Source organism: Hypomesus transpacificus, chromosome 1 (genome assembly GCF_021917145.1).
Source record: "Hypomesus transpacificus isolate Combined female chromosome 1, fHypTra1, whole genome shotgun sequence".
Classification (NCBI taxonomy): Eukaryota; Metazoa; Chordata; class Actinopteri; order Osmeriformes; family Osmeridae; genus Hypomesus; species Hypomesus transpacificus.
The window spans coordinates 9,702,309-9,729,563 of NC_061060.1; the positions used below are offsets into that span (position 1 = coordinate 9,702,309).

Below are 27,255 nucleotides of genomic sequence, written 5' to 3' on the forward strand. Positions count from 1 at the left end.
TTAGATTAACGTTTCCTTTAAATAGGCTTGGCCTTTCTCATCTAAAGAGACTTAATTGGTCTCTGGGAAAATTATTTCCTGCTCATGTCATATGGTCTGTAGAAACACAACACAGACTCTTATGCAAATATTTTGACTTCACCGCTTAAGGTGGGAAAGGATCTTGTGAGTTTGAGGACATCTAGTGTTTGTTTTGAACAACTGCATCACTTCCTAAAGTTAAAATGTGTCAATGTAACAATAATGTAAAAAGAATGTCTGTCCATGTTGATTATTGTAATGATAATGGTTTTATAATACGATTTGGGCATTGGGTTTAGATGTTGTGTTGTGACACTTACGCTATACTTTTTTCAGCTGAAGGCTACTTAGTGTCACTTTCAGCAAGGTGCCAAAGTCTTAACCATTCCATTGGTCACCTTAACATCCTGAAGTTGACACAACTGAAGCTGTGTAGAACTAGTTGGATCGGGTAAATAACTAAAAGCTGCAAAAGTTAAAAGAAAGAATGCTTGAAGCTTGGTTTAAAAACAAAATACTAATTAGTACTGGACTTTTGGACACTAATGTATGTAGCTGTGTTAAACTCTGTGTTGTATAAACAGTATAGTTTGTTTCTGTTTACATAACAAATGACCACCTCTTTCATTCCCTCAGTAGGGATGTCACAGAGAGCAAAGATCAGATTGAGCCAAATTAGGGTTGATGAGATTCCAGGTATGCCTTGACGCTGGGATTGGTCTCCTAGAGAGTAAATAGTGGCACCACATCACATGAACCCCTGTCATGTAAACAAACGCTGCCAAAGTATGTCATCATCTGCTATGTGGTTGTTCATGCACACCATCTCATGAGTTATTCTTGCATAATGGGAGTTTCCTCTTTCAGACACTTGCATGGTGGCACAATTCCCACATTAAATTACAAAACACATTGATGTTAAAATGGGACATGGGGACATGATCCTGATCACAAGGTGAGGCATGCTGTCCAATAGGAGTGGCAGATCTTCCAAGGACCTGTGTAATTGGTTGATAAGTCAACACGGTGTTTCTCAGGTTGCTCCTCCCAAATGAGGTGACCAAGGGATTTGTGGCTTCATTTGAGCCTGATTAGTTTTTAGCTGTCGGCTGCAATATGCCACAAGAACAGTGCAAACAAACAAACGCATGGAAGCAGACATCTTATGGTAAGTTCAGACAAACTATTGTTCAACTTTCAGTTTTTGAAATATTTTTGTCTTTTTAAAATCTTGTTTGAATTTTCTGTTGCTAGGGTGTAGATATACGCACATTGGAACATGCAGAATCAATATGAAATTAAGGGTAACCCCATGTGCCAGTGTGAGTAACATGTTGTGTGGATGTATCAGTTATCTGATACCATATTTATTGTTGTTTGTTTTGATATAGAACACTGAAGTTACAGAACCCTTTGCTTATGGTTTACATTACCAAGTTGTTGACAGTACTTTGTGTTCATAAGAAAATATTTTTCTTTGAGTTGTATTGGGTATAATTAAGTCACATACATTGTCAATAGATTGTTTGTTGGTATACTTTTGCTGTTTGATATTCTAGACTATTGCATAGAAGCAAACAATCAAATGTAAGAAACTGACCATATAGATATTGGCCGGGTTTCCCAGATTCGTTAAGAAGCTCTTAACGCCAAGAACTTCTTAGGAGCGTTCTAAGAACGCTCTAGAACGCTCTTAGAACGCTCTTAGAACGCTCTTAGAACGCTCTTAAGAAGCTCTTAGCGTTAAGAGGTTCTTAACGAATCTGGGAAACCCGGCCATTATGTGTATAGAAGTGAGAAAAAGTATTAGGCCACACTAAATATTGAATTTGTGTTTTCACTATTCATGCTTCCTTGTATTGACTTCATTCAATGGTATTTCTTTAATTAGTCTGTATATTTAATCGCAGCTATTGGCTCATTTGAACAGACTGAGGACACAGCCTGGTCAGTGGCTGGGACCTAAATAAGGGTCAGTGTAGTTCACTGTGAGAAGCAGTCATTCTAACTCCCACTAAGTGAGTCAGTATGGGCTTTAGGAGATTATGAGGCCTGAACAGATGCACTGCACAGAGGGCTTAAGCAAGCTGGATTTATTTAATACACAGAGTCTTACACCTCAGACTCCTCAGATACATTACATAAACATACACACACACACACATACAAGCAACACACACAACATACATAAATAATTACATACATACTATACATACAGAGAAAGAGAGAGAGAGACCGATTAGACACACAACATAGACAGCTTGTGACAGCAGACAGCAGGTGATGTGCCCAAACATTATATGAATAACTTGAACCAGGTCAATACAAGAACTGGAAACTCATAGCTTGAGAGCTGGGGAGTCTTTGTGCAGTTTAAGTATAAACTGTGGACCAAAAAGCAATGTAAGATTTTAAAAAGTGCTGACACTTTGAGGGGGAAGCAATTGGATTGCAGATTTAGTGTTGTCACTCTTCAGACATGTCGCCATATGCAGTCCCTAATGCATGTGGAACACAACTAGCTGCCAGGTAGACTTGGCTGGTCAACCCTGTCTTACAATAAGGTCTGCCATCTGGTTCCAGGTACGAGCTCCAGAGAAAATGGTGGCCCCTGTGCTCGCCTTGCTCTCCTCAACTAAACATGTTCAACCTGATGAGCAACTGCTGCAGCTGGGTTTCCAAGATCCAGCAACCTTTAAGGTGAAACACTTTGCCTCTCAAAATCCAATTAGCCCAACGTGATATTCCTACCCTCTCTTCAACACAGTTTAAATAAACTAAATTATTGTTTTTTCACACAGGAAAGTCAATATCCTGGTAGTTGGTCTTGACAAAGCGGGAAAAACATCCTCTGTCAAGGGGATGCTAGGAGGTAAATAAAATGTGACTGAATCCTGAAACACACTAACATTCCAGAACACAAACAGAACACAGTTCTGCGGTGACTGATTCAGGTTACTGTGTTTGTCGGCAGTGCCACCAGGGGATGTAGGTCCGACACATGGGTGTGTCCGCACCGAGCTGAGAGTGGAGAACTTCCTGGTGACCCTGCTGGACATAGGCGGAGCCCCGGAGGCCAGAGGAGCATGGAGTGACCACTATGGAGATGTGCATGGGGTCATCTTTGTGGTAGACTCCAGTGACAGACACAGGATCAAGGAGGTCAAGGAGGTTCTTGGTGACCTGCTCAAGCAGCCCAAAGTAGCTGGGAAACCACTCTTAGTGTAAGGATCCCTCATATATCTGTCACAGACTATCGTTGAGGAGATTTGTATACCATTTGTACAATTAATTTGATTTTGTATTTGGATTTTTTATTTATTTTTCCTAGGCTGGCCAACAAACAGGACAAGCTGAATGCTCTGCTGGGCAGTGAGCTGATTGAGATCCTGTCACTGGAGAGGCTGGTGAACCAGAGCCGCTCTTTGTGCCACATTGTGAGTCCTAAAAGTGTCACTTACACAAACTCAAAAGCTGAAAGATTCATACTGTTAGATCCCATGTAGATGTGATGATCTCCTCTCTCTCTCGATCTCAGGAGCCTTGCGCGGCCTTAATGGACCTTCGGCGCTGGTCGGACAGGAAGACTTTGCGTGGTCTCCGCTGGCTTCTGCGGGCCATCTGTTTGGATTACCCAGAACTCTGTGCGCGCATTGCCAGGGATAGCAGGAGACCTCTGGCACCTCCTCAGGAGAAAGATCGACGAGGGAAAGGAGAGAAAGGGCGCAACAAACCTAAAGAGGAAAGGTGAGAGACCGAAAGGCATTCACACAGGCTTACCCCAAATGATGATGTTTATCTAATATCTTGGTGTTGAATCTAAAGTATCATATTTTGTCTGGTAAAGTCTGGTCTTTGTTGTGCAGAATACGTGCTAGCAAGACTGATCTCCGACATGTTCACCGGCCACAAGAGAAAGACAAAAAGGCTAAGACTGGAAGCACACTGCAGCCTATTCGAAATATTTTGAATAAGGTAGAGAAAATACCTACAGATCTTGGGGAAGATGCCACACCCATTACAATAAATTATGTGTGTCAGAATTATACACTGATCTGTCACTTTTGCTTATATGCTAGGAGAGCACTCTGAAAAAGACATTTAAAAAAAAGAAGAAAAAGCAGGTCAAAATCAAGGACACAGAGAAAAGCAAAGGAGGAGAGAATAAGGAAGAGGAGGTTGAGGGCACAGAGGCAGACCAAGAGAATGGTGGGCAGAAAGAGAAGGCCAGCAGAGCCCTGATAACGCCTAAACGAGGCAAACTGAAATGCAAGACAAAGGTGAAAGAGGAAACCCTTGACCTTCCAGAATTACTTGATAATGATGACAAACCTGCCAAAGGTAGGCTTGTATAGAAGGATATATGATTGAGAATTTGAACAGCTTATAAGTAACTGTTGCTTTTTCAAATGCTTTTAACAGATATGTTCAACATTTGCATTGTGTCGCTTATAGGTAAAGAGGAGAAGAAGAAAAAGAAGAAAGCTGTGAAAGTGAAGAAGAAGAACAAGATCAACACAGAGAAGGTGCCAACAGAGTTATCCCAGCCAGTCGACCTCTCAACAACCTTTGGTGAGCCCCATGCCATTTCTCTAGACTCTCAATGAAATGCCATTCAAACTATATTTCTTGTACACAATGCCATTTGTATAAGATACATGATTTCCCTGTCTTCTGCAGATCTTTACCGAAAAGCGATTTTGGCTTTGAAAGAACGTCAAGATCAAGCTCAATGAAAGTAAGAGGGTCCTGGGTCATGTGTGTGACGACGGGGTCTGCTGACGACAACAGCAGTCTAAGTTTATGATCATGCAGTGACACCTCAGTGACCATCCCCCCAGGACACAAAGCAATCACAGAGATGGGGAGGCCTGCGACATGCTGCCCAGCCTGCACCACAACCTTCTTGTACATGAAATACAATCTTGACTTTATGGATTATTGAAGAAGATTTTCAAATCTTTTAAACTGATACTTTGTTCATTATTGACATTGTGTAACCCCCCATTTCTGTTGTGTTATTTGTGTTTTCTTTTGTTTGGTATGGATGTATTACTGTTATTTCTTAAATGTCACTGTTAAAAACAATACTTTCCTGATGATGTAAACTTGGCCATACTATTCAACTGTGTGTGTGTGTAAGACATGATGTATATATTTACCTTTTTCTACATATTTTTGACAAATGTTTCCCATAAAGTGTTCTGGAAATTGAGAGTAAATTGTGAGGAATTTATGGAGAGTGGACTGAAAACAAGATTTAAACATTTGTATTAAGCTTGCTTCCTACATGATTTGACTTTTTAGACTTGATGGATTGCCCTCAATTTCACAATCATGCAACCTGACAGGAAATATCTAGAATTGAACAAATGTTTTTATGCATACAATACGTATGTGCAGTTCTGTGCAAAAGTATTAGCCTCTCAAGAAAGGTGATATGCAGGATTTTTATGTCTATGGCAAATCCCTCAAAAAGTTTCGAAACAGATCTACCACAGGCCATTTGAAATAAATAACATGACAGTACAAATCATATTACTTCGGTTTTGCATTCTAGGAGGCCTCACAGGTTTTGGCCCTTTTCATTATATGTTTTCTTTATGTTTACTTCATGCCAGATAGCTGTTTTTGAAAACAACCCCTTACTGCTAAGACAAATTGATTTAATTTGACATTTAGACTTTACTGTAGGCCTGTATTCAGTGAATAAAATAATTTCAATAGGCCTAACCTTCCAAAGACCTCAGATGTAGAATTGTATCTAGGTCTATCACAATCTGCTACTTAAATGGAACACTGGGACCCAGTAAAGCAACCATGTCGCCATATTTGTCAGTGTTCCAGAAGCCCATCCCCCTTTTGCATCTTCATAGGATAGAAAGAATACACTGTTTCAGATAGGACCGTGCATTGGGCACTTGACGCGCAGCTTGGCGGCGACACACACAGGAAGATGGCTTCACCGAGGACAATAACCATTGTGGCACTCTCCTTCGCTCTTGGTCTGTTTTTTGTTTTCATGGGTACCATTAAGCTTACACCACGATTGAGCAAAGATGCATACAGTGAGATGGTAAGTAGGCCTAAGACTATAGCAACGAATCGCATGTGCTTCTTACAGGAAAGGCCATTGTTCTGCTGTAGCCGCGAAAGCTCTCATGCTCTAATAATGTGACGTACGATGCTGACCCACATTAGTAAGAGACCATTCTAAAGCCCCAAAATATAACGTGAATGAGGATTTATGTAGACAAAAATTGTCATCTTGAGACAGCCTATAAAACATGGGATTGAAGGCGTGCCCGTCATAGAATGAGACTTGCAATGATGCCTGTCTAATGAATAGTCCATAATTTGTTTGCTAAATTATTTATTGAAACTGGCGTCACTCTTACAGTAGAAATAACTAAATATACCCCTATAAGAGGAATGCTGTGGTCAGTCAGAAAAGTCATCCCTAAATCGGCAAATTCATAAACAAGGCTACATGAATAAATGTCGTGCAGTTTCTAACGTTTGCCTATAAATTAGACCACTGTTTATGATTACACGGTTATCTATTTGATTTTTTAGGGAGATTATGACAAGAAATGTAGGTTATTATTAAAATAGAGTGCAATAGAGCAAACAACGGCAATGGCGGCGCATTCGAGCAAATTCTGTGCTGCACCTGTCGGTGCTGATGTTGTCGCTTTCGGGATGTTTCTGTAGCTCAGTATGCAACACATCATACATGACCACTGTGTTCATTTAGTCTGTTCGCCCACATCGAATAGCACCTTCCTAATATGTGCCTACACATTTTTTTTAAACGACATCAAGGACAATTTTTATGGCCCATAGTGGGCCCACAATTAAAGGGACAGGCTCAGATTTTCAATCACTCATAGGGCCAATGTCTTCAAATTGAAGGCTATAGTTCTCCTTATGGATGAGATATTTTCATATGTTTGTCAATAACACTGTCACATTTTCAATAATGCTGTCATTGTATTTCAGAAAAGAGCTTACAAGAGTTACGCCAAGGCGTTGCCAGGTCTCAAGAAGATAGGCGTCAGCTCTGTCCTACTTCGTAAAATGATCGGCTCACTGGAAGTGAGCTGTGGTGTGGTCCTGACCCTAGTGCCAGGGAGACCAAAGGACGTGGCAAATTTTATACTTTTGCTGGTCATGTTAGCTGTCCTCTTCTTCCACCAGCTAGTGGGAGACCCCTTGAAACGATATGCCCATGCTCTAGTCTTTGGTATTCTACTTACCTGCCGCCTGCTTATCGCCCGCCAGAGTGAGGATCGGCCTGAGAGGGAGGAGAGCAGGGAAGAACATGTGAATGCTCAGGAAAAGAACAAGGTCAAACAGTCTTAATTTTGCCACTTTTCTAGTTTGGGCAGAGCAACAGCAAAGGGAACCCTGTGTGTTTCTTTGGATCGTCGCAATTATGGTTCAAAGGGAAAACAGTCGCTGAGAAGAGTGATACCCACACACTCCCTGTTCCACTGTCTTGGCTGACTGGTTATTGGTGTCCCCTGCCCTGTTCCCCAGCACTGATCCTGAAAACCTGAAGTCCTATATATTCTATCCATTACTGTGGACTATCATTACATATGGCAACTAAAGTGAGCTCAGCTCTTAAGACATTTGCCCATCCAGAATCTCTTCTAATCACTGTTTATTGTTCTCTATTATTTGTGATATTTTATTTAAAATGTATTCATCCATATACAGTAGAAAATGTGATCTGTGTTTTCTGTGTTCTGGACATATCCCTTTCAATTTCTGATTTCATCACTATTAAAGATTTATCCTCTTTTTGTACTGTTTACATATTAGATAGGAATGGTTCCATGAAATAATTCTATTTCATGTCACACAGCATGATTAATTTAGAAATCATTAATTGTATAACTGTTCAAAATAATTACAGGTGTTAGAGGTTTATTTGATATTGTTCCGTCAATTACAGTATCACATTTTTTGAATAAGGTATTAAAATAAATGTAGTATTCTGTGAAGCCTTTTTTTCTTGTTCATTACTTTTTCTTGTTGATAGTACTGCATGAAGGCCTTACCCCTTTTCCTCAAAGAAACAGAACTGTCAACTGCTTACTGTTCAGTGAATCATTGCTTTGGTGGAAGATAAAACTGTCATTGCTATCACAGTTTCACAAAATCTATGAAGGTGGAAGAGACTTTGGGACAGTTGCGGCATCAAGTGCCAGGATCAAAATTGGCACAATAGACCATCTGCTTTGTTAAATGACACGTCAAATAAAGAACCATGGCTTTGTGTCTTTCTCTTATGTCAAAGTACGAATCTCAGTATGATCATCTAGACCTCCGGGTTATTCATTTACCATATGTCTTACCATATGTTCCATATAGGCTATACTTACAGATTGGTCTTTTGCTATTTAGATTTGTTATATGCAAGGGAAACAATAAACACATTATTCAGATGCCATGTGAAGTAAATAATATAGGATTCACAATACTTCTGTAAAACAAAATGAGAAAAATAAAGCATTGTGGATGAGATAAAGTGTGCCTTTTTGTTTATTATGGTTAACATTAATAGACAACGAAGCGGAATAAGAACGAAATAGTTGTAGGCTTTCTTAAATACTTCAGAACTACAATAACCAGAGCGCCACCGAAGGAGTCTAGTACGCTTGCGCAGAGCAAACGGTCGCGCGGAAGATTTGAGTTGTTTGAATGACTGCCTGGAAGGACGCCGAATGATTGTGTTTTTAGCTATGTAGTAGCAATGGCCAAAGTATCTAGATCGAGTTCAACATTTAACTCGTCGTCGGAAGGGAACTTGTCTGTTTCTGGTCGTAGTAATGGAAGTTTGAGAGTGGCAGAGAAAAAAAGAAGAAAGAACGAGGCGGAGGATCCACTTCTGCTTGCCCTGAAGTACTTTTCAGAGGGTAGGGCATGCTCGGTGAACAATATGCAGTACAGTAGCTAGGCTAGCTAGCAAGAAACAGAAACACATCTTCCTAACGTTACATGCATTCATCTTGGCTTGCTAGCTAGATAAGTTAAGGTCCACTACTGGTTTGTGTTTAGTTTGATTTGCTAGCATGCTTCTTTTATTCACTGCCAAGAGCATGATTGATGTCATGTTTAAACAATGTACTAATACTGTAGTTACAGTAGCTATGTAGCTACTGAGACAGCTTTGTTGTTGTTGTTGGTAGATGACGACTATTAAAGTTAACGTTGCCTGCATCGCATTTTTCTGTAGGCTAGATACTTTCCAACACCAACAAATGCATGGATGGAACGATTTAACCCGTGTACTGCTTGCGTCCGTTAGTTGAGGCAGGTACCCAAGTTAAAGGCAATGATATGCTGGAGGTTAACCTGGTGCATGTCGAGAGAGTTGGCCTCAGTCAAGGACTACCTCCAGAGGCCATTTCTGTCATGCTGGAGTTCGTCATGAGTCTTCGCATGGGTGAGTGTATCTTCAACTGAATTTCATTTGTGGACTCTGATATTGCTTAGAGGGCCATTCAGTCCTGAACTAAGGCCATATTGTAGTCAGAACATTTCGTTACAGGGCTTATTTTCACTGCTTACTCTGCATTTTGAAGGGAGTGCTCCGTGTGCCCGGGTGCTGAAGTTCCTGATCCCTGCTACAGTGGTCCCACAGGAGGCTGTTGTACGAGCGGTGGCATGGCTGTGCATCGGCAAGATACCAGTCAGCACACAGGTAGAACGCACCTCTGTCTGGTGTAAGGGTTTAGGAAGCCACGCACATTATTTTTAGCATTGTTTTATTTTTGGAAAGTAATTTTTGGATGCTTGGTCCAGGTTCTTTTCCTGAAGTGGGTCCTGACTGTCTTTGACATGATTGACTCCAAGGACCACCTGAGGGCCATCTATGGCTTCATCTTCAGCTTTGTGAAAGATGACAATCTGGTGAGTGCAGTTGGGATGCCTGGTGGTGCTGTCTGTGATTATACTGACTGGTATATTCTTGATTCATGCTTGATTGAGGGCATATCAACCACCTGGGCACTTATGCTATTCAAAACATTTCAAATGCACCCTCCAAAAGTAAATATATTTTACTTCCTCCCCAGTCTCCCTTTATCTGTCACCTACTATTCCTTTTGACCAGGAGGGAAAGTGGTAAGTGATGTTAATTGTTCAACACATTTATCCCATCATTTGGGGGTTTTCCTCCTTTTCCTGCAGCTGTGCATTAAGTTGATATCTTGACCTGTTGATCTCTGTTACAGTTAGCCAGTTCAGAGTGAGAAAGCTACTGGAGCTTCAGTCTAAGATGGTAAACTATTCTTTCATCAATCTTCAAATCAAGGCAGTACATATTGATTTATGGGAGTAAAATAAAACATTTAGTTTTCAAGGCTTAGCTGAATGTGGGTAATGTCAGTAAGTAAGTTTCTACAGTTTGTCAGTTTTTACAAATATCTAACAGATGCAGCTGTTTCTTCTTTGTTCTATAATTAAAATATGATGAATTGCATGAAGGGTAAAGCCTGACTTATTGTTTATCACCCAGTGCATCATTTCCATAAACACTTCATCCTCCATCGATGCCATTATCTGTAGTTGTCATGAATGATTACTGACATCAATCAAAGGAACAGGCGTCCATGTTTTATTGCTCTCCGCTCATTTTCTCCCATCTCTTCCCTTCCAGGGACGGCAGCCTTTCCTGTCACACCTGCTGTCACTCTACAAAGTGTTCTGCCCGGAGCTGGTGACGCTCTCCCTTCCATCGCGAATGAGGGTTAGTACGTACATCACTCACCATCACCGAGGGCCTGGCATTTTGTGGATGTAGCTCCGCACTATATCCACGAGTACATCCGGCTCGCATGTGACATTCATGCACTTTAATCCTTCAGAGTGGGTTTAAAAACCACAACGCTCCGTGGAAGGCAGCACTGAGTGTAGTTCAGAGGAGGGCCAACAGTCAGATCACCTCAGGTGTCGGCCTGACCCTCGGCGCAAAAGACAAGACCAACTCCAAGAAAAGGGTACCGCATGCTAATCCTCCTGTCAATGGCACCGTACTGCACTTCCTCAATACTAATGACGGTGTAATGTGAAATGTGTTATCAAAATCAGCAGGCTCACTTCCTCATCTATTATAGAAACTGCACCACTTGGAGCTGCCGTCCCCCAGCCCTGCAGTGCAGAGCCAGGCCACCCCGCCCTCCTCCTCCTTCTCCTGCAGGAAGGTTCTCCCCCTGGTGCAGCTCCACTCCTTCTCTCAGCTTCTGGACCACCTCCACCACATAGAGGTCAGCTTGCCTTCTCTTTCCTTTTCCTCTGTCTGGCCCTCTCCTTCTGTACCCCACCTCCCCCCCTGTCTCTTTCTCCCCACCTCGCTTTCTTTCCCCAGCCTGTTGGCCTTTATCTGGGCCTCTCAAAATGGCCTTCTCTTTCTCTGCTGCCTGGTTAGTCACCCACTGCTCATGCCTGGATGTATCTTAGTCTGGCACAGCTGGTAGATGAGCACTTAAGAAGGGTGGATGTGGTATTTTATCAAAGTTGTTCTGCTCAAAAGGGTGCCTAGACATGTAATGTCACTGTACGGCCACTTGGTGGAAGTGTGTCACCATGTAGTGTAGACAGGGCTCAACAGAAGATAATATAGGCCTCAGAAGTTCATTTGTATTGCTTTGATCCATCACATTCATGAGCTTTTCTCTCTGTTGTTTGTGTAGTAAACATGTCATTGCTCAGTATACAGACTTCATCCCAGTTGTTTATCCCCGTGAGTCATTAGACTAATGAACAAATGAACAGGGACGTGTGTGTGTGTGTGTGAGCCGCATCGGAAAAGTTATAAAGTGTCAACAATTAAAGAACTGCTGCCTCTCAAACACTGTTTGCTTGGCAGAGCCGTTGACCTGACAAACTCAAATACATTTCTCATAAAAGGCTTAAGGACATTTATGCTTCATGCTCCATCACTCCGCCCCCCACCACCACCACCACTACAGTGTGTGGAGCCAACATGTGCAGCAAAGCGTTGTGACTTGCTGGTTTTATAGCTGGCCCCCAGGCACTAGCAAAGGCAAGACTGACATATCAGCTAGTCCAGTCTCTTGACAGGGAGACGAGCTATGAGTGAGGCTGGGGATGATGAAGGACCGCCTACATCCTCCCTCCCTCCCCTCTTGATAAGCTCCCCAGCTTCCGATGAACACTGCCTTTTGCTCCTTAATTATGGGAGGACTCAGCCGTGTCCGTCGACAGCCTGTCTCTTCTGGATTTATATATTTATTATAAGCCAGTTACCATATTGCGAGGCAGCTGTTCATGCACAATAGACACAGAGATGTCTGAGTGATGCAGAAGACATTGCCACGCTGATCACTATGATTACTGGATGAGACAGAACTGTTTCAGAGGTTTATCGATTGCCCACTCGGTGAAAACAGCGACATGAGCATGAGTGGTCTTATAGTTCTTCGGGCAAATCTCCTGATTTGAGGCGATTTTAGAAGCTTTGTTGTTGGGCTGCCTCATCAGCGTGGGCATAGCTAACACACTGAACCCCCCCCCCCCCTTCCGTTTGATTGTGTGTGTGTGCAAGTACCTTATCCCTCTTCACTAACTGTTCTTGTGTTTCTTCCCCTCCAGCTCCCGGCCCAGATGGGCTCTTTGTTGGGCTCCAGCCTGGCGCTCCACTACCTGGACTGTGTTCAGGACGACTCGGCCTTCCTCTGCCTCAACTACTGGCTGGGCCACGCCCTTCACGAGGGTGAGCGCATCAAACGCCGCCCCGCCGTGACATCGCCCGTCACAGAAGCAGCCAGAAAAAAACGCCTCAAAGCCAAAAGCAGGCGTGGGCATATCAAAGGATCTCTTTGTGGGAAGCGTTTAGGAAAGAATGAAAAGTTAGACGTGTCAAAATTGTACAAAACAATCTACTCACGCCCCCCCCCTTTCTTCTCTATTCCCCTGACCTTTTCATCTTTCTTCTTCTCTTATTTCCCCCCTCTCTCTCTCTCTGGCTCCCTCTGGCAGAGTTTTTGTTCTGCAGTGACGGGGTCTCCCAGAGTTCGTCCGAGGTGCTGCAGTTCCTCCAAATGTTGCTCTCCACCCAGAACTTCCTCCAGGTGACCACACTCGCCCACCCCCCCCAACATCCTCCAGGCCCCCAACGCCTGCCCACCCGTCCCTCCCTCCGTCCCACTGCCCACCCCACCATCCATGTTCTGTGTGAGCTGAATCTGTCACAGCACGTTATCCTCAGCCCCCCCACGCCCCCGCTCACAGCTCGTTAATAACTCATGCCACAGTCAAACGCTCATTTGAGATGCGTATGTTTCTGTCTGTCTCCTCCCACCCAGGAGGGCTTCACCAGCACAGAGGCCTTCCTCTACAAGTTCCTGAGCGTCTGGGACGGCTCGCTCCTCCGCCCCCAGATCCTGGGCCTGCTGAGTGACATCCCCGTGGTGCCCAGCGCTTGTACGTTCTCTCATTCTCTCTTTCTCACTCTTATCTCTCTCTACCCCCCCTCCCCACATCCTCTATCCCCCCCTCTATCCTAATTAAACTGCTGAAATATAGCAGGCGGGCAGGCAGACATGTGCCCGGTTGGCAGACTGTGCCGTACACTGGCTGCCATGTGTTGGGGACTGCATGGAGGATTGCAGAGTTGTGGTAGCTGTGGTGCTAATGTGGTATGTCGACCCCCCCCCCCCCCCCCCCCCCCCCCCCCCCCACTCTAGGTATCAACCAACTTCTGTTTGAGCCGCTCATGCAGCTGTTCTTCTCCTCTACTCTCTCCTTCAAGGTAGGCCGCACAGACACCCCCCCCCCCCCCCCCACCTCCCTTTTGAGAACGCTATTTTTAAACATAATTCTATCACTTAAATCATCATTCAGCAATTTCGGTTACTTCTTTTAAAAGTATGTAATAGTCAACCTCCTTTTAGATGGTTAGATTAGATAGAACTTTATTCAGCCCCGAAGGGAGATTCAGATATCACGGCAGTCCCAATGAAATGAACATCAAAGGATCAATATAAACATAATAATACGAGTATACACAGTAACGATAAAAGTATACCCAGTAAATTCACAGTATTGCCCACAACAGTGTGTATAGTATATCTCCCAGTTGTTTCAGTCATCGTTCAGTGGTTTGAGTTTGTTCTGACTGCCACCTCTAACACACCTGTCCCACGCCTCTCTCCACAGTGCAGTGTGCTAGACTGTTTGAACAGCATGCTGTTGAAGTGGCTTACATGGCACTCTGTCTATGCTCTGGAGGACGGCCTGGACATCAGCCTCAACAGCCACACCCCGATGTGAGACACGCGCACGCACACCCACACACGCACACACACACCACTCTGCACGCCTCTGTTTTAGACGTCCTTATCCTCTCCCTTTGGATTGTCTTCCTGAGCCTTCCATATGCCAATCCTCTCATCCTCTATTAAGTTAATGGGGTGTCCAGTACGTTTTTATTCGCCTCACCGTTTTAAACCTCATCCCCAGATTGCCTATTACCACAGAAAAACAATTTTCTGGGGTTTGTGTGGAAATCAATGGCTGTGGCGTGTGGTGGTCTCACCCACACCCCTCTTAACCTCCCCCTATCCCCTGCCCGTCCTCTGGAACTCTGGGTAATGAACTGCAGTGCACCTCCGCTGATTTGGTTATTACCTGTTTTATTGCATTAGTGAGGTGTGCTGCTGAAGGAGAAATTCTGAACCAAGGGCAAAGTTCTGTTCTTTCTGATTGTTCCAGTAGCCAGTCAGCCCTGGCATAACTGGAATTCAGTTTCCCCCTGTGATGGCATTTGCTCTGCTGTTAGATGAGGGTTTAGTTTGTGTGTGTGTGACTAACTCCCCCCCCCGACCTGCCTCCTCCAGGAGCATGACCCTGTCAGGGTTCATGGACTCGGTGATGGAGCTGGTGTGCTTCGTGGGCAGGCTGGCCTCTGCAGGGCTGCAGCTGGAGGGCTGCCACTCCCTCCTCCTCAGCTATGTCCTGGACTTCTACCAGACGGTAGCTAGCCTGGAGCCCAGGGATTCTCTGCATTTAGCCTGGCAACAAGGCCCTACAAAATCATCGTCTTCAAATATAAAGAGAACGGTTTACTCTGGGCAGTTAGCTGAGGTTCTCTTATTTCCTCGTGTGCGTGCGTGCGCCCGCCCTTCCCCCCTTCCCCTCCTCCAGGTGTGTGACATGTTCCTGAAGTACAGCCTTCCCCTGGTGGTGCTGCCCCCCAGTGGAGTGTTCTACCCCGCCCTGCTGGCCACAGACCCCGTCAGCGTGGACCGCCTGGCCCACATCATGGTCAGGTGAGAGACGAGGCCCAATCCACACGACTCCAGCCGTGTCACACCACCTAACATGTCCCTACATGTCCTCTACCACTCTACCCCATGTAACACCAACTGCATTTATATATATTTGATGGTAAAATAAGCTGAAATAACTCCTTTTAACAGCAGGCTACCTCTGCTCTGTAAGAGGGCATTTCTGATTCAGTTTAATGAAGGTCCTCAGCCTCTTTGAATGTGTTATCTGAATGTGAGCTCCATGCTCCAGCAGTGGGAGTCTGTCCGTGGCTTGGTTTCCAGGTGTGTGACCTGTACATGTTGACCTACATGTCCCATCGTGAGATGGAACCGCTCAGCCTAGTGGAACATGCAAAAAGAAAACCCCGACAAACCAAAACGAAAAAACCTGCTTTTCTTCTAAGAGGCTAAACATGTTCTCTGATACATATTTCAATGCACGCAGCAGCAGGGATTACTGATTCATTCCTGACAATGTACTATTCATCCAGCTGTGGGGGCTATGGAAGGCTACATTTAGCCAAGCCAGGAATAAACAATGTTGTTTACTCAAGCATAACTTCACCGAGGTCTGGTCTCCTGTCTTTAGGTACAAGAATAACCTGACCTCGGCCAAAAGTCAAGATCAGCAGATGAAGGTAATAAAAAATGTGTCCATACAAATGTTTGTGTTATTTTACACATCTGAGAGTTGTATATACAAGCAGGTCTAACAAGGCGGTTTTCATGGCCATTTTGTTTGCAGCCTTGTTTGAGATGAACAGAACTATTAGGCTAATGGAGAGTTGTTCAGCTGCTTGCTGAAACCAAATCCTGCCTTGAAAAGATTTAGTATGGCAGGTTCATTGTATTAAGCAGAATTTGCAAGTCACACTGCTATGCTTACCTCAAATGTCAGGCTGTTTTATCAAGGTCTGGTCCTCAGAATGCAAATTGGTTAACATGCTCAAACATCCAAGTTAATGAACCTGATGTTTGAAGACAGTATCCAACCTTCAATGTACATTGGTCTTTCCACTCTCTTTTTCGTTTTCGTTTTCCTTCTGCCCAATCCCACCATCCTCTCTGTCTCCCTCTCTTTTTCCATCCTACTATCTCTGTTTATTCTCCCTCTATCTCGTCCCCTCCATTCCTCATGCAGGCCTTCCATATCAGCAGACAGACATACAAGGACTTCAACACCTATCTGTTGGCCATGGTGGGCTCTCTGTGGAACTCAAAGACCTTCCTGCCTGGCATGGCTTTGGAGATGGCAGAGGCCGTGCTGGCACGCAGCAAAGTACCAGAGTACTGGAGGAGCTTCGACTTCATCCACCACCCAGCCTTCCTGAGCCTCGCCATCCACTTCCACCACCAGGTCTGTGTGGTACCTCGCCCCTCACGGCGCCCCCTCTCCTGAGATTGGCGTTGCTGTTAAGCTGAGAAGACATTGTTTGATGTCTTGGTGGTTGTGTTTGGTGTAGCGTCTGTAGATGCAGACTGGGGGGGGGGGTGTGGGAGGGGGTTTGGTGGCAGCGCAGAGGCACGACAGGGCGGTGCCAGTTTGGTTAATAAACTTTGAGCCCAGACGAAGGAGTGACGAATGTGGTGTTAATGTATCTTTCATAGAAGATCCATTAATACAGAATCTGATTTTATTATTCATGGGATCTGCATGAGACTTCAGTTTTCATTATGTTTAATAATACACACACCTTTTCTAGTCCGACCGCAACACCCACCCTGCTCTGTTCTGCTGAGATTTACTGGTGAGAGGAAGCGATGAATATTTATGTTCCTTCTCCGTCCCTCTCTCTCTTTATCAGTGCTGGCCAGAGAGGAGAGACATGGACCTCAATTCCATAAAGGTAACTACCGAGGTCTTATGAATTCATTTTTAAATAGACTACTGTAAATGCTCGGATATGCATTTTGAAGTGTGCCATTCATGTTAGATGGACTTTATTTAAGATTTTTTTTACAAGAGATCCAGGACCATATCTGTCTTTGATGGCCAGTACAGTGCCTCATGTGTGTGTGTGTTTGGATGCAGAATGGGAAACATTGGGACTGGTACTTGGAGTTTCTCTTCAATCATGGTCTGGAGGGCCTCAGACTGTTTGTCCACAGTAACATCAACCGGCGCCCCGCAGCAGAAAGAAACCTGAGCCAGGGAGATAGTCAGCCCGCAAACGCCAGATAACAGGCCTAACCATTTGAGAAGAAACACAAGAACTTGGATCTTTTCTATGTTGTAAAGCAGTGGTCCTCAGAGTCTATTGTCTTGTATGTTTTAGATGATTCCCTGCTCCAACACACCTGATTCTAAAGAATGGGTTGTTATCAAGCTCAGCAGAAGCCTGCTGACAACTATTCATTGAAATCAGGTGTGTTGGAGCAGGGAAACGTCTAAAACATGCATGACAGTGGGTCCTGAGGACCAGGGTTGAGGGACCACTGTAAGGATATGTACATATTTTATAACCCTGCCTTGTATAATTTGTTTGTTTTCCTTTTTTTTTATGTAAATAGAACTGCTTCATTCCTAATGTTTTTTTATTACGTAGTCGGCATGTCAATTTGTTAACTGTGATTTATGTGTGTTCTTGTATATGTAACCTTTGTTGTACTTGCTGTGATCCTTGCACATAAATAAGAATAAATATGCGCTTAGGATTTTTTTCAGCATCCTTTGTGTCTGTCTAAAGACTAAATATCAGCTGTCAGCTTCTTGGGCCGTTCCACAGGGAAAATATGTTGCCATCCGGGAATAAGCAGTCTGTACTAATGAAATTGGGAGTTTTGTTTCTATTAAAAAAAAAACATCAGTTGTTTAGGAATTCATTATAGGGGAAATGATCAGTATCCATTGCAGTCAGCGGCTCAACCATCTGGAAAACAACATTTTCCCGTAATTGAGGGATCCATCTGGATAGTTAATAGGCCCTTGGCTCCCCGTCTACCTTGGAACATGCTGGGTGCAGCAGAATTCATTGCACGCCAGTAACATTCCATTTTCAATAGTGCTGTTTGTTTTCTCTTTCCCCACTCTGAACATCACCACATATAGGGTACAGGGATGATAGCCATGCTTTTACAGTCAGTGTAGCATGTTCAGACAATACTACCGTCAATGTTTTAACATGTTATTAGGTTTTCCTCGACTGGGGAAATGTGCAATGAGAGAGAACAGTAAGTTATATACACATCCTTGATATTGCACCTTCAGTGGTCCCAGAATGTTCCCCCTGTGGTCGTAGTTATAATGCATCTTTAGCTGTAGATTGGGGGATTGTTGCAATTACCATTTACACCGTGTTGGTCATGGTACCTGTTTTAAGTAGGCTTATTTTTGCTTAAGACTTGGACTTGTTCATCTTAGTTGACATTGAATTGAAACGATATAATTTGTTTCTATTGAAAAAAATATCAACAATGTGTCTATATTAGAGTACGACATGTAAGAATGTTGAAATATGTTGGAAACTGAATACTTGCAGAGCGCCACCTTAAGCAGTTCTCTGATGTCAACGTCAATGAGAGCGAGACTCGTTACAGCGCTACTCCGACCTGAGTCCTGTTCTGCCGTTTGAAATGTTCTTAGTACCAGCCGCTCCTCTCTCTCTGCCCATCTTTCTTCCCTTCTAATCCAGCCGGTTGAACTAAGTCTTTTCCATGGCACCGTGAGGTTAGCTGCTACCTGAGCCAAATTTCTGTCTAAGAAGAAGAAGGTAAGATTGATTTAAATGTTAGTAATTACGGCTGTCATCTATCTAAACCACAAAACGAACTATTTTACGTTCATATAGCAATGGAAAAGTGGGTTAAAGATAAGATTCGATATCTTGTGTCACTCAATCCCTTTGTTAATTAAAATGATGCCTTTTTCACGATGTTGCGCACTGTCCGGGTCAGTTATGCTGCCGGTCTTTACAAAGAATATAGCCTACTGTTGAGAATGAAAAATTGGTATATGTCTGAAATAGCCTATCGTGATAACAATATTGGAATGCAGTAGCCCATACACCGTGTTTGTAGGTTTGTTTATTTCCATTCATTGCAAAAGATCCTATGTGCGCAACTGAAGATTTTGGCAACCGGCAGAGTAGTGGACCCCGGACTTCTTCAGACGGTAGAATGTGTGGTATTGGAACAGTGTTGGATACCCTGTTAAAACTGTTGCATACCAAGATAGATTTCTGTCCTGTTATTTCATTTGAACAATTATTTCAGTATTAAATATGAAAACATTTCAAAACGTTTTGTAGCCTGCTCGTGAAGATGCATCTGTATTGAGAAATGCCGTTGACAGAGTTTGTCCAAAGACAGCAGACTGGAAGATTGCAATAGAAAAACATGAGTTGACAGTTTGTAGATTTTTTCGAGAGAAGATAATCATTGTCTCCGTTAGTAAGGTTTTTACCACACTTTGACAGGTTAAAAAAGGAGCTTCAAGGTTCTTCAAAGCTGCATTGTGGAGCATTCTTTGATCTTCTATACCCTAACTGCAGTTGGTGTTGACAGTTCACTTCAGTCAGTGATGAACATCTAAAAGATCGTGTGAGAGCTCCAAGCAGTGGTTTAGTGGGTACCGAACATTGACAGAAGCGTGTATGACATCTATCCTGCCTTTAAGGGACAGCATGATATGTTGTGTGAATGATTACGAGCCAAACACAACTTGTTTTCTGTATTTCCCTTCATCGTATCCTATTTTTTTCAGATCTGGTGTTGCACCGATCTACGTAGTGGCTCCCTCTTCATGTGAAACATGTTTGAAGGATTATTTCTTATCTTTCTTTGTCACTGCCTTCCCGTTCCAACTGGCTCCTTGACGTGTCTCTTGCCTTCCTCCCTTCTCCCTCAGGCTGGGTATGGATTACCTAGTAAATATATTTCATAGCACCATGACTCATTCCTGTAATGGCTTCAGTATGCCCTTTAAGGACACAAACCTCCTACCTTATGGGATAATGGGGATGGTTTTGGGGCGCGTGGATTATTATATATTGTGACAGGTGTAAGAGTGTGTGAAATGTTAATCACAGATGCACAGTGCTGTGGAGGTATAGCTGTTTTATTTTCTGGCTTGTTCTACAGACCTGTGAGATAGATCCTAAACATGTATTTTTGGATTGCATTATTTATATTGGGGAGAAGACAGGCTGTGCCAAAGACTGTATGAGGCAGCTTCTCTCTTTTTTTCCCTTTTTAATTCAGGAGAGTGATCTGAAAATGTCAGTCCTTATTAAAGTCTCACTGTGGTCTTTAGAAACTCTAGCAGACCGTTAAGAATGAACAATTTACCAACTGTTTGCTTGGCACAATGTACTCTTTTTCTGACGTCTTAGTCCTGCAGCGGAATAACTACAGCGTTCACAGACAATTTAGTCATATACTGTAATTCAATGTTACTCTCAAAAGGCATAATATATTAATTGGGACTTTAATGTCATTGACTCACCAGGTCAAAGAGTCATTGTGATTTAATCACAGTTGACACCGGCTTTGACCTTTATTGATGTCACTTCTGCTCCCCTGTGTCAGAACGTGATTTTGATGACGTGTTCGTGTTTTCTCCGCCCCTTTTGGCACATCTCAGACACACATCTGTATCAGTAACCGCCCTAAGGTCTCAGGGATGACGGCCAAATCACGTCCTGTGTCATCACCATCACTCCAGCCAATAAAAGAGCCACCAGTCACACCAATAGCCCCCTGGCCCGGTTGAATAGAATTGTTCCTGTGCCTTGTCCAATGACTCTCCCCTCAGAAGCCCCAGACTGTAGCCTGCTGCTGAGACCTGAAGCATGCTCCCTCTGCTCTGGGGCCAGAAGACAGGTGTGTTCAGTCAAGCAGGAAGCAACAGGCCCATCACCCTCTGCCCCTCTCCATCATCCTCTCACAGGTCACACAAGACTCAAAGAGGGGGATAGAAAAGCAATTTGCTAACTCTATAAATCCAGGCACCTTGGGTAGCTAACCCTGGCCACACTGACTCGGGGGCTATTATTTAGAATCTGGTAACCGATGCTCTCCTATTAACATTGAATGGCTTTACGTCTGCCGGTTGTCTCTGGTGACACGTTTATGCAGGTGATTTACTGCCGGCGCTGTTGTCCTGGCTCCCTCAGCCATGTCACTGGGGCTCTGTGGTCCAGACCAGGAAGGACAGGGGGAGTGCCGTGTCACTTTGGTATTCCATACTTACGGGAAATCAGGGAAGGCAGAGCACCAGGCGAGTGTGTCTATGTGTCCGGGTTTGATATTTGTCCCAACATTGTGTGTATGTTTTCTATGCATCATTCTCGTTATGGTGTTTACTGTTTGTGCCTTGTGATTGTGGGGTGTTGGTGTGTGATTTCTCTGTTTCCCAGTGAGCCGGTAACGGGACTGAAGGTGGGGGTGGAGGAGGTGGGGGCTGCCTCAGACATTCTGAGGTACGCTCTAAAAGAGGTCATACATTCTGCCTTGGCTGACAGGCTTCTGTGCGCTGAGCGTCAGACTAGGAGGTGATGTTGTATTTCTTAATCCTGTCATCCTGACGACTATTGATGCTTGTGGCTTTGGTTGCCTCCTTTTGTCAGCCTTGTAAACAAACATAAGGGTTGAATCATGCCTTTACCCCATGGATAAATATTTCTCTTTCATTGTGCTTCCAAAAAATAATCCAAGCCAAGTCCCAATTACTGCACATCCATGAAGTTAATGCAAAATAAAACAAAATGGGGCTTTTATCAGCAAGTTCAGGTTAGTCAAAATCCAATGACTTTTGCTTCTGCTACAAGGGTTAAATGTTAGAATTAGCTGTAAATCAGCAAAGACTGAAATGCAAACTCATTTAGCAGGCCAAACAGGAAGTGCACCAAATCAAGATCTATGACTAATGCAGGCAGTACAAATGGACTCTCTGTCTGTGTGTGCGTCTATTCAGGGTGCAGCTCCAGACTACATCAGGACCTGTAGTCAGCTAATTGGACTTAATGGTTTCAGCAGCAGACCTCTTCTATACCCTACCCCGTAATCACCTCTGGGCCATTGTTCCCCTGATTCTACTAGGGATTAGACAAAAAAAGATTTGGAAATTTTAGCTGACTGCCATATGAGTGCTGTCTTGCCTGCACCAGTCCTACTCCTGGCGTCAGATTAGATGTGGCTGTCACTGTTGTCATGTGCCATTGGTCACTTTTCATCTTGTGCTCATGTGCTAATTTGTGCTAATTGGAGTCGCACGTTGTGATTTGATTCACGGAAAGGCTTGTGTAAGAGATGGAGAGATGGAGGGCTGGAGGGATGGAGAGATGGAGGGCTGGAGGGATGGAGAGATGGAGAGATGGAGGGCTGGAGGGATGGAGAGATGGAGGGCTGGAGGGATGGAGAGATGGAGGGCTGGAGGGATGGAGAGATGGAGGGATGGAGAGATGGAGGGATGGAGAGATGGAGAGATGGAGGGATGGAGGGATGGAGAGATGGAGAGATGGAGGGCTGGAGGGATGGAGAGATGGAGGGATGGAGAGATGGAGGGCTGGAGGGATGGAGAGATGGAGGGCTGGAGGGATGGAGAGATGGAGGGCTGGAGGGATGGAGAGATGGAGAGATGGAGGGCTGGAGAGAAGGAGGGCTGGAGGGATGGAGAGATGGAGGGCTGGAGGGATGGAGAGATGGAGAGATGGAGGGCTGGAGGGATGGAGGGATGGAGGGATGGAGGGATGGAAAGATGGAGAGATGGAGGGATGGAGAGATGGAGGGATGGAGAGATGGAGGGCTGGAGGGATGGAGGGATGGAGGGCTGGAGGGATGGAGGGATGGAACGTGGCTGGTCATCTTATGCCATTACTAGGTTCCTGCATTACAGTATGGAGGCGAGTGTTCACTACTCATGGAGCTTTACTGTGGTAATGTGCTGAGGGTGTGCACTGACTGGAAAAGCTGTCTGTGAACAACTGACTATGCATTGTCTCCAAATGTGTAGGAAATGTTGTTGCATGATGTATAATTTATCTTTCTGTGGGGGACTGAGGTGTAGGACCGCATCTAGTGTTTACGCATGTTTTAGAGCAGGAAGTGGAAATGACTGATTTGGATAATTGCCTTGAGTCCTTGGTTTTCATTTCAGTTTAGATACATGATCTGTATGTGTTTACGGCAATTTGAATTCCATTATTTTTTCATAAACAAGGTGACGAACTCATCAACATTTTTAAATCACTCTTTGCAGGTAAAGCTTGGGTGCTTGCATTTGTTTGTGTGTGTGTGTGTGTGTCTGTGTTGAGGGAGAGCAAGAGCTGTGAGAGACTAGCTTCATCATGCCTTCAAAGGAACAACTTTGTCAGAATTTGAAAGCAGCTTTATCTTCCTTTCTCCAGCAAAATGATATGTAATGCTCTCCCAATCTGCATGGTTGAAGATGTCTCAAAATATGTTCATGTGATAACAATCTTCAAGATTTCAAAAGGAACATATCAATTTCACAGACATTGTCCAAGTCTTTTTGTGTAGGCCAGGATTTGGAAGGAAAAGGGAGTTCAGTGAGAAGTGAAGTTGTATTGTTGGAACATCGGTTATTCAGGGGATAAATGTGCCAGATTCCCGTGACATTTAAGCCTTTCATTTGCTCAGTGAAATTGGTTTCCAATTGATCCTCACCATTCAAAGGATGGTGATGATGAAGAAAGAATGAAAGTCTTGAAGATGTGGAAGTTGAAATGCTCCCGCTTTGACGCCCTCCTGGTGAGCCGATGAAAGGTACTCATCCGACCCCAAACATGGGCCACAACGGAGACAAGCTTCTCCACCGTGTAAGAGGGAGCCACTGCCTAATTGAGTGTCGAGGGATCACTCCTTCTTTGCTGAATGATACATTTGACTTCCCCAAAGAGAGGATCGTGTCCAACTGTGAGTGGGGATAAAAGTTTTCAAACGGAATTCTGTTTGCTGTATTTTGGGTGTGTGTCCGTGTGTTTTTCCTGTACGTGTGTTTGTTGCTCGGTGACTGGGTCGATACAGATCCTCGGAAGAGATCGTTTGTCAAAGACAGCATTTCACATGCACGGGCCTCATGGCGGTCTCCGCGGCTTCATGATTTATCAAACAGAAAAGGTCACTCTGGCGGGCTGTAATTATTTCTGTCTGCTTTTATTTGGTGCTGCTTGGGAACGCTTGCTCTATTAGTGGCATATGTTGTTACGTGGTTTGTCTGGGGGAAGGAAGATGGCATTCATTTAAATCATGATGCCCTATTATCAGAGAGGGAGGAAGCTACTCTCACTGGAAGAAAATACACTTGTGTCTGTCTACTTGTGTGTGTGTGAGTGTGTGTGTGTGTGTTCACAAGAGGCCATGCTCTGTGTTGCCCTTGTTAGGAGTCCTTGTAGAGGACTTGTTGATTTTCTGTGAGAATTCATTCATTTAGAATCCAATTCTTGTAGCTATGAGCCAAATAAAGTTGCTTAGCTTTCTGTGCTGTGTCTTACTGTCAAATCTGATAATTTACAAGCAAAGATCTCCCTTGCTTATCCTTTTACGAGGGGTTGTTTTTTTAAACCAGATCGAGACCATTTGATAATGTAAGCCTTGGCACAGGGCCCGAGGCAAAACCGAATATATTTTATTTATTCTAATTACTGAAAAATTGTAGTGGCCTACCTGTAGTGATGAAGTTTAATGGAGCGTGGATAATGCACATTTTGAAAACAAGCTGGCCTGTTGTATTTTATGCATAGTGTAGTTTTGTATTCTAAAGTTGCTGCTAATGGCAGCCTTACCAAGCAATCTAACTTGCTCCTAATCAATCAAGTGGAAGTGCTAGATATCGTTCCTATGGAAACTGTTAACAGAGAGTTCATACTTATCTGTATGCAGGCAAATCCAAGCTCCAGCGAGATGTTCTAAGATATGTAACATTCTGTCCTGGCAGATTGTATTCTTGTTGGAAAGTCCTCGGTTTACTAGCAGGGCAATAGGTCTCTGACCTTCACTGTTCTTCTGCCAGCTGCTTTAGTTTGGGCCTCCATGTGAAGCCTGGGAGCTGTGTTTGTGCTGGGCCAGATCCTCAGGATTCAGATGGCAGATTATTGCAATGGCCTGACCTTTCCCATCCACCCAATCACTTTGACCTTTAAGTGTCATCAAGCGGACGCTAGGTCTTGGGCTTTCCAACAAAATCATCTTTTGATAACCCCGGAGTGAATCTTTTTTTATCTCTCGTAACTTTCATGCACTTAAAACCTGACGAGATGATGCAGTGACCACCTACCACTCCTTTTAACACTCGAGGGGTCATTTGGAACAATGTGCCTAGTTCTGTGAGGTTCCTTGCCTTGGCTTCTCTGCAGCCTCAGTGCTAGCAGGGAGCCATGTACTGCATGTGAGGAAATGCTAATCGTGCCTGGTCTTTATTTTTAGAGTGCATCTCCTCCGAGTACACTGTCTCAGTGAGGAGGCAGTGAGTCATGTGAAAACCAATGAATATGAACTTAGCAGAAGCCCACAGTGCTAACTCAAATCCTTGCAAAATCTTGTCTAGGTTAGTCTAGGTTATTAGGTTAGTATAGGTTAACCCTTGTGTTATCTTCGGGTCATTGTGACCCACCGTCGTGTTGCGACAACTTTACCTCATACAAAAATAAAGCGAAGCATTTTCTTTTAACCGTCGGGCTGTCTCAGACCCACCCCACAGCGCAAAAGTTTAAAGAAAATGCTTTTTATTTGTTTTTGTATTGGGTAAAGTTGACCCAACATAACGATGGGTCGTTGTGAACCTTCGGGTCATTGTGACCCGAAGGCAGCACAAGGGTTAATATGTGTATAAGAGGTTTAGTATACCGTATTGTATATTAGGAGGTTTATTATATTACATTTTAGCTTATCATAGGTGTTAACCTATGTTCTGAGTACTTATATGTCATGTTATGCCAGGTTGCTTTGCGTTGTCTTGTACAAAGAACTTCAGTGCCCTGTGTTGTTCTGTGCATCTGACAATAAAAGACTTGAACTTGAACTAAAGGGCCTTTTTCCCCAACTAGGTTTGCATCCTGTCATAGACCAAGCAAGTCAATTCATATGTTTTGTGGTAACTAACATATCATATTTCCATGACAGGATTTCATTATCACACATCATAAAGCCTTATTTACAGTTAACCACCTTAGGACTACTGGGTTATCAAGAAAAGCAATCTTGTTGATCTTTTTTGGAGGTTAGTTTTAGTCATTGATGCTGCAGTATATAGATACTCAAAGACATGCCAATTATTCATGATTTATGTTCTAAATAACAGATTTTAATGAATTGTGACTGTGTTTTGACTGATCAGAACAATGTAATTTTGAAAGTAACCTTTACATGGGCAGGCCTAACTCATAAAACAGGTCTTCAATCAAATGGACATGCTTAATTTACCAATTTGGTCTGGTTTGTTTCTGCTTACCATATTTAATGAAGGAATTACAAGCAGGTGTGAGATAATGCTAAATGAGTGCTTATCTGTGTGGGTATATCCTCCTCAACTACCGTGGATTTCCCCCCCGGCAACACAATCTGTTGTGTTTTTAGATTGACTTGCACAGACAGACATCAACATGAAACGCCTTGTTTAACCTGTCAGGGGCTGGGAATAGATTGAAAGTCACTTTGTCTTCGCGGATAAACACAAACTATGCCTCATTAAAACCTTGGAGGTGATCTTTGTTGAAAGATTCATCTGTGATCTCCTATGGAGAGAGAAAGGTCTTTGAAGACCTCAGACTGAGAGGTTCTCAGATCTCAGGCTTTATGCAAATAACACCACCTGACAATAGGATCCTGGCGTTCTATTGGTTTAACCTTGTCGCTCACTACAACAAGGCTGTGGGAGAGAGGAGGAAGAGGAAGAGAGAGATGCATGAAAGAAAAAAAATCAGTTACGTGTTTTCCTGAACACCAGCCTTCCTTTTTTACTCTGTCCTCCACA

General features: G+C 43.8%; 4 protein-coding genes across 4 annotated transcripts in view; all 4 read left to right on the forward strand.

Annotated features, from left to right (window-relative positions):
* The first annotated feature begins 953 nt into the window (after positions 1-953).
* Positions 954-5,276, forward strand: arl13a (ADP-ribosylation factor-like 13A). Its single transcript, XM_047021531.1, has 10 exons — positions 954-1,189; positions 2,605-2,721; positions 2,823-2,893; positions 2,996-3,245; positions 3,353-3,458; positions 3,560-3,768; positions 3,888-3,996; positions 4,101-4,362; positions 4,477-4,593; positions 4,702-5,276. The coding sequence occupies exons 1-10, from the start codon at positions 1,170-1,172 to the stop codon at positions 4,755-4,757; spliced, it is 1,317 nt and encodes a 438-aa protein (XP_046877487.1). The 5' UTR covers positions 954-1,169; the 3' UTR covers positions 4,758-5,276.
* Positions 5,277-5,901: 625 nt separating this feature from the next.
* tmem35 (transmembrane protein 35) lies at positions 5,902-8,523 on the forward strand. Its single transcript, XM_047019992.1, has 2 exons — positions 5,902-6,097; positions 7,024-8,523. The coding sequence occupies exons 1-2, from the start codon at positions 5,978-5,980 to the stop codon at positions 7,384-7,386; spliced, it is 483 nt and encodes a 160-aa protein (XP_046875948.1). The 5' UTR covers positions 5,902-5,977; the 3' UTR covers positions 7,387-8,523.
* Positions 8,524-8,707: 184 nt separating this feature from the next.
* Positions 8,708-17,677, forward strand: cenpi (centromere protein I). The gene is made up of 20 exons (XM_047019280.1): positions 8,708-8,948; positions 9,341-9,478; positions 9,618-9,736; positions 9,838-9,945; positions 10,110-10,158; positions 10,269-10,315; positions 10,694-10,783; positions 10,902-11,033; positions 11,151-11,300; positions 12,649-12,769; positions 13,036-13,127; positions 13,362-13,479; positions 13,743-13,807; positions 14,215-14,324; positions 14,895-15,030; positions 15,202-15,326; positions 15,916-15,964; positions 16,468-16,683; positions 17,132-17,173; positions 17,359-17,677. The coding sequence occupies exons 1-20, from the start codon at positions 8,786-8,788 to the stop codon at positions 17,506-17,508; spliced, it is 2,220 nt and encodes a 739-aa protein (XP_046875236.1). The 5' UTR covers positions 8,708-8,785; the 3' UTR covers positions 17,509-17,677.
* A 1,182-nt stretch (positions 17,678-18,859) lies between these two features.
* Positions 18,860-27,255, forward strand: part of drp2 (dystrophin related protein 2) — a 92,076-nt gene continuing 83,680 nt past the window's right edge. The window contains exon 1 of the mRNA XM_047038081.1: positions 18,860-19,036. The gene's annotated coding sequence lies outside the window, so the exon portion shown is untranslated. The remainder of the gene's footprint in view (positions 19,037-27,255) is intronic.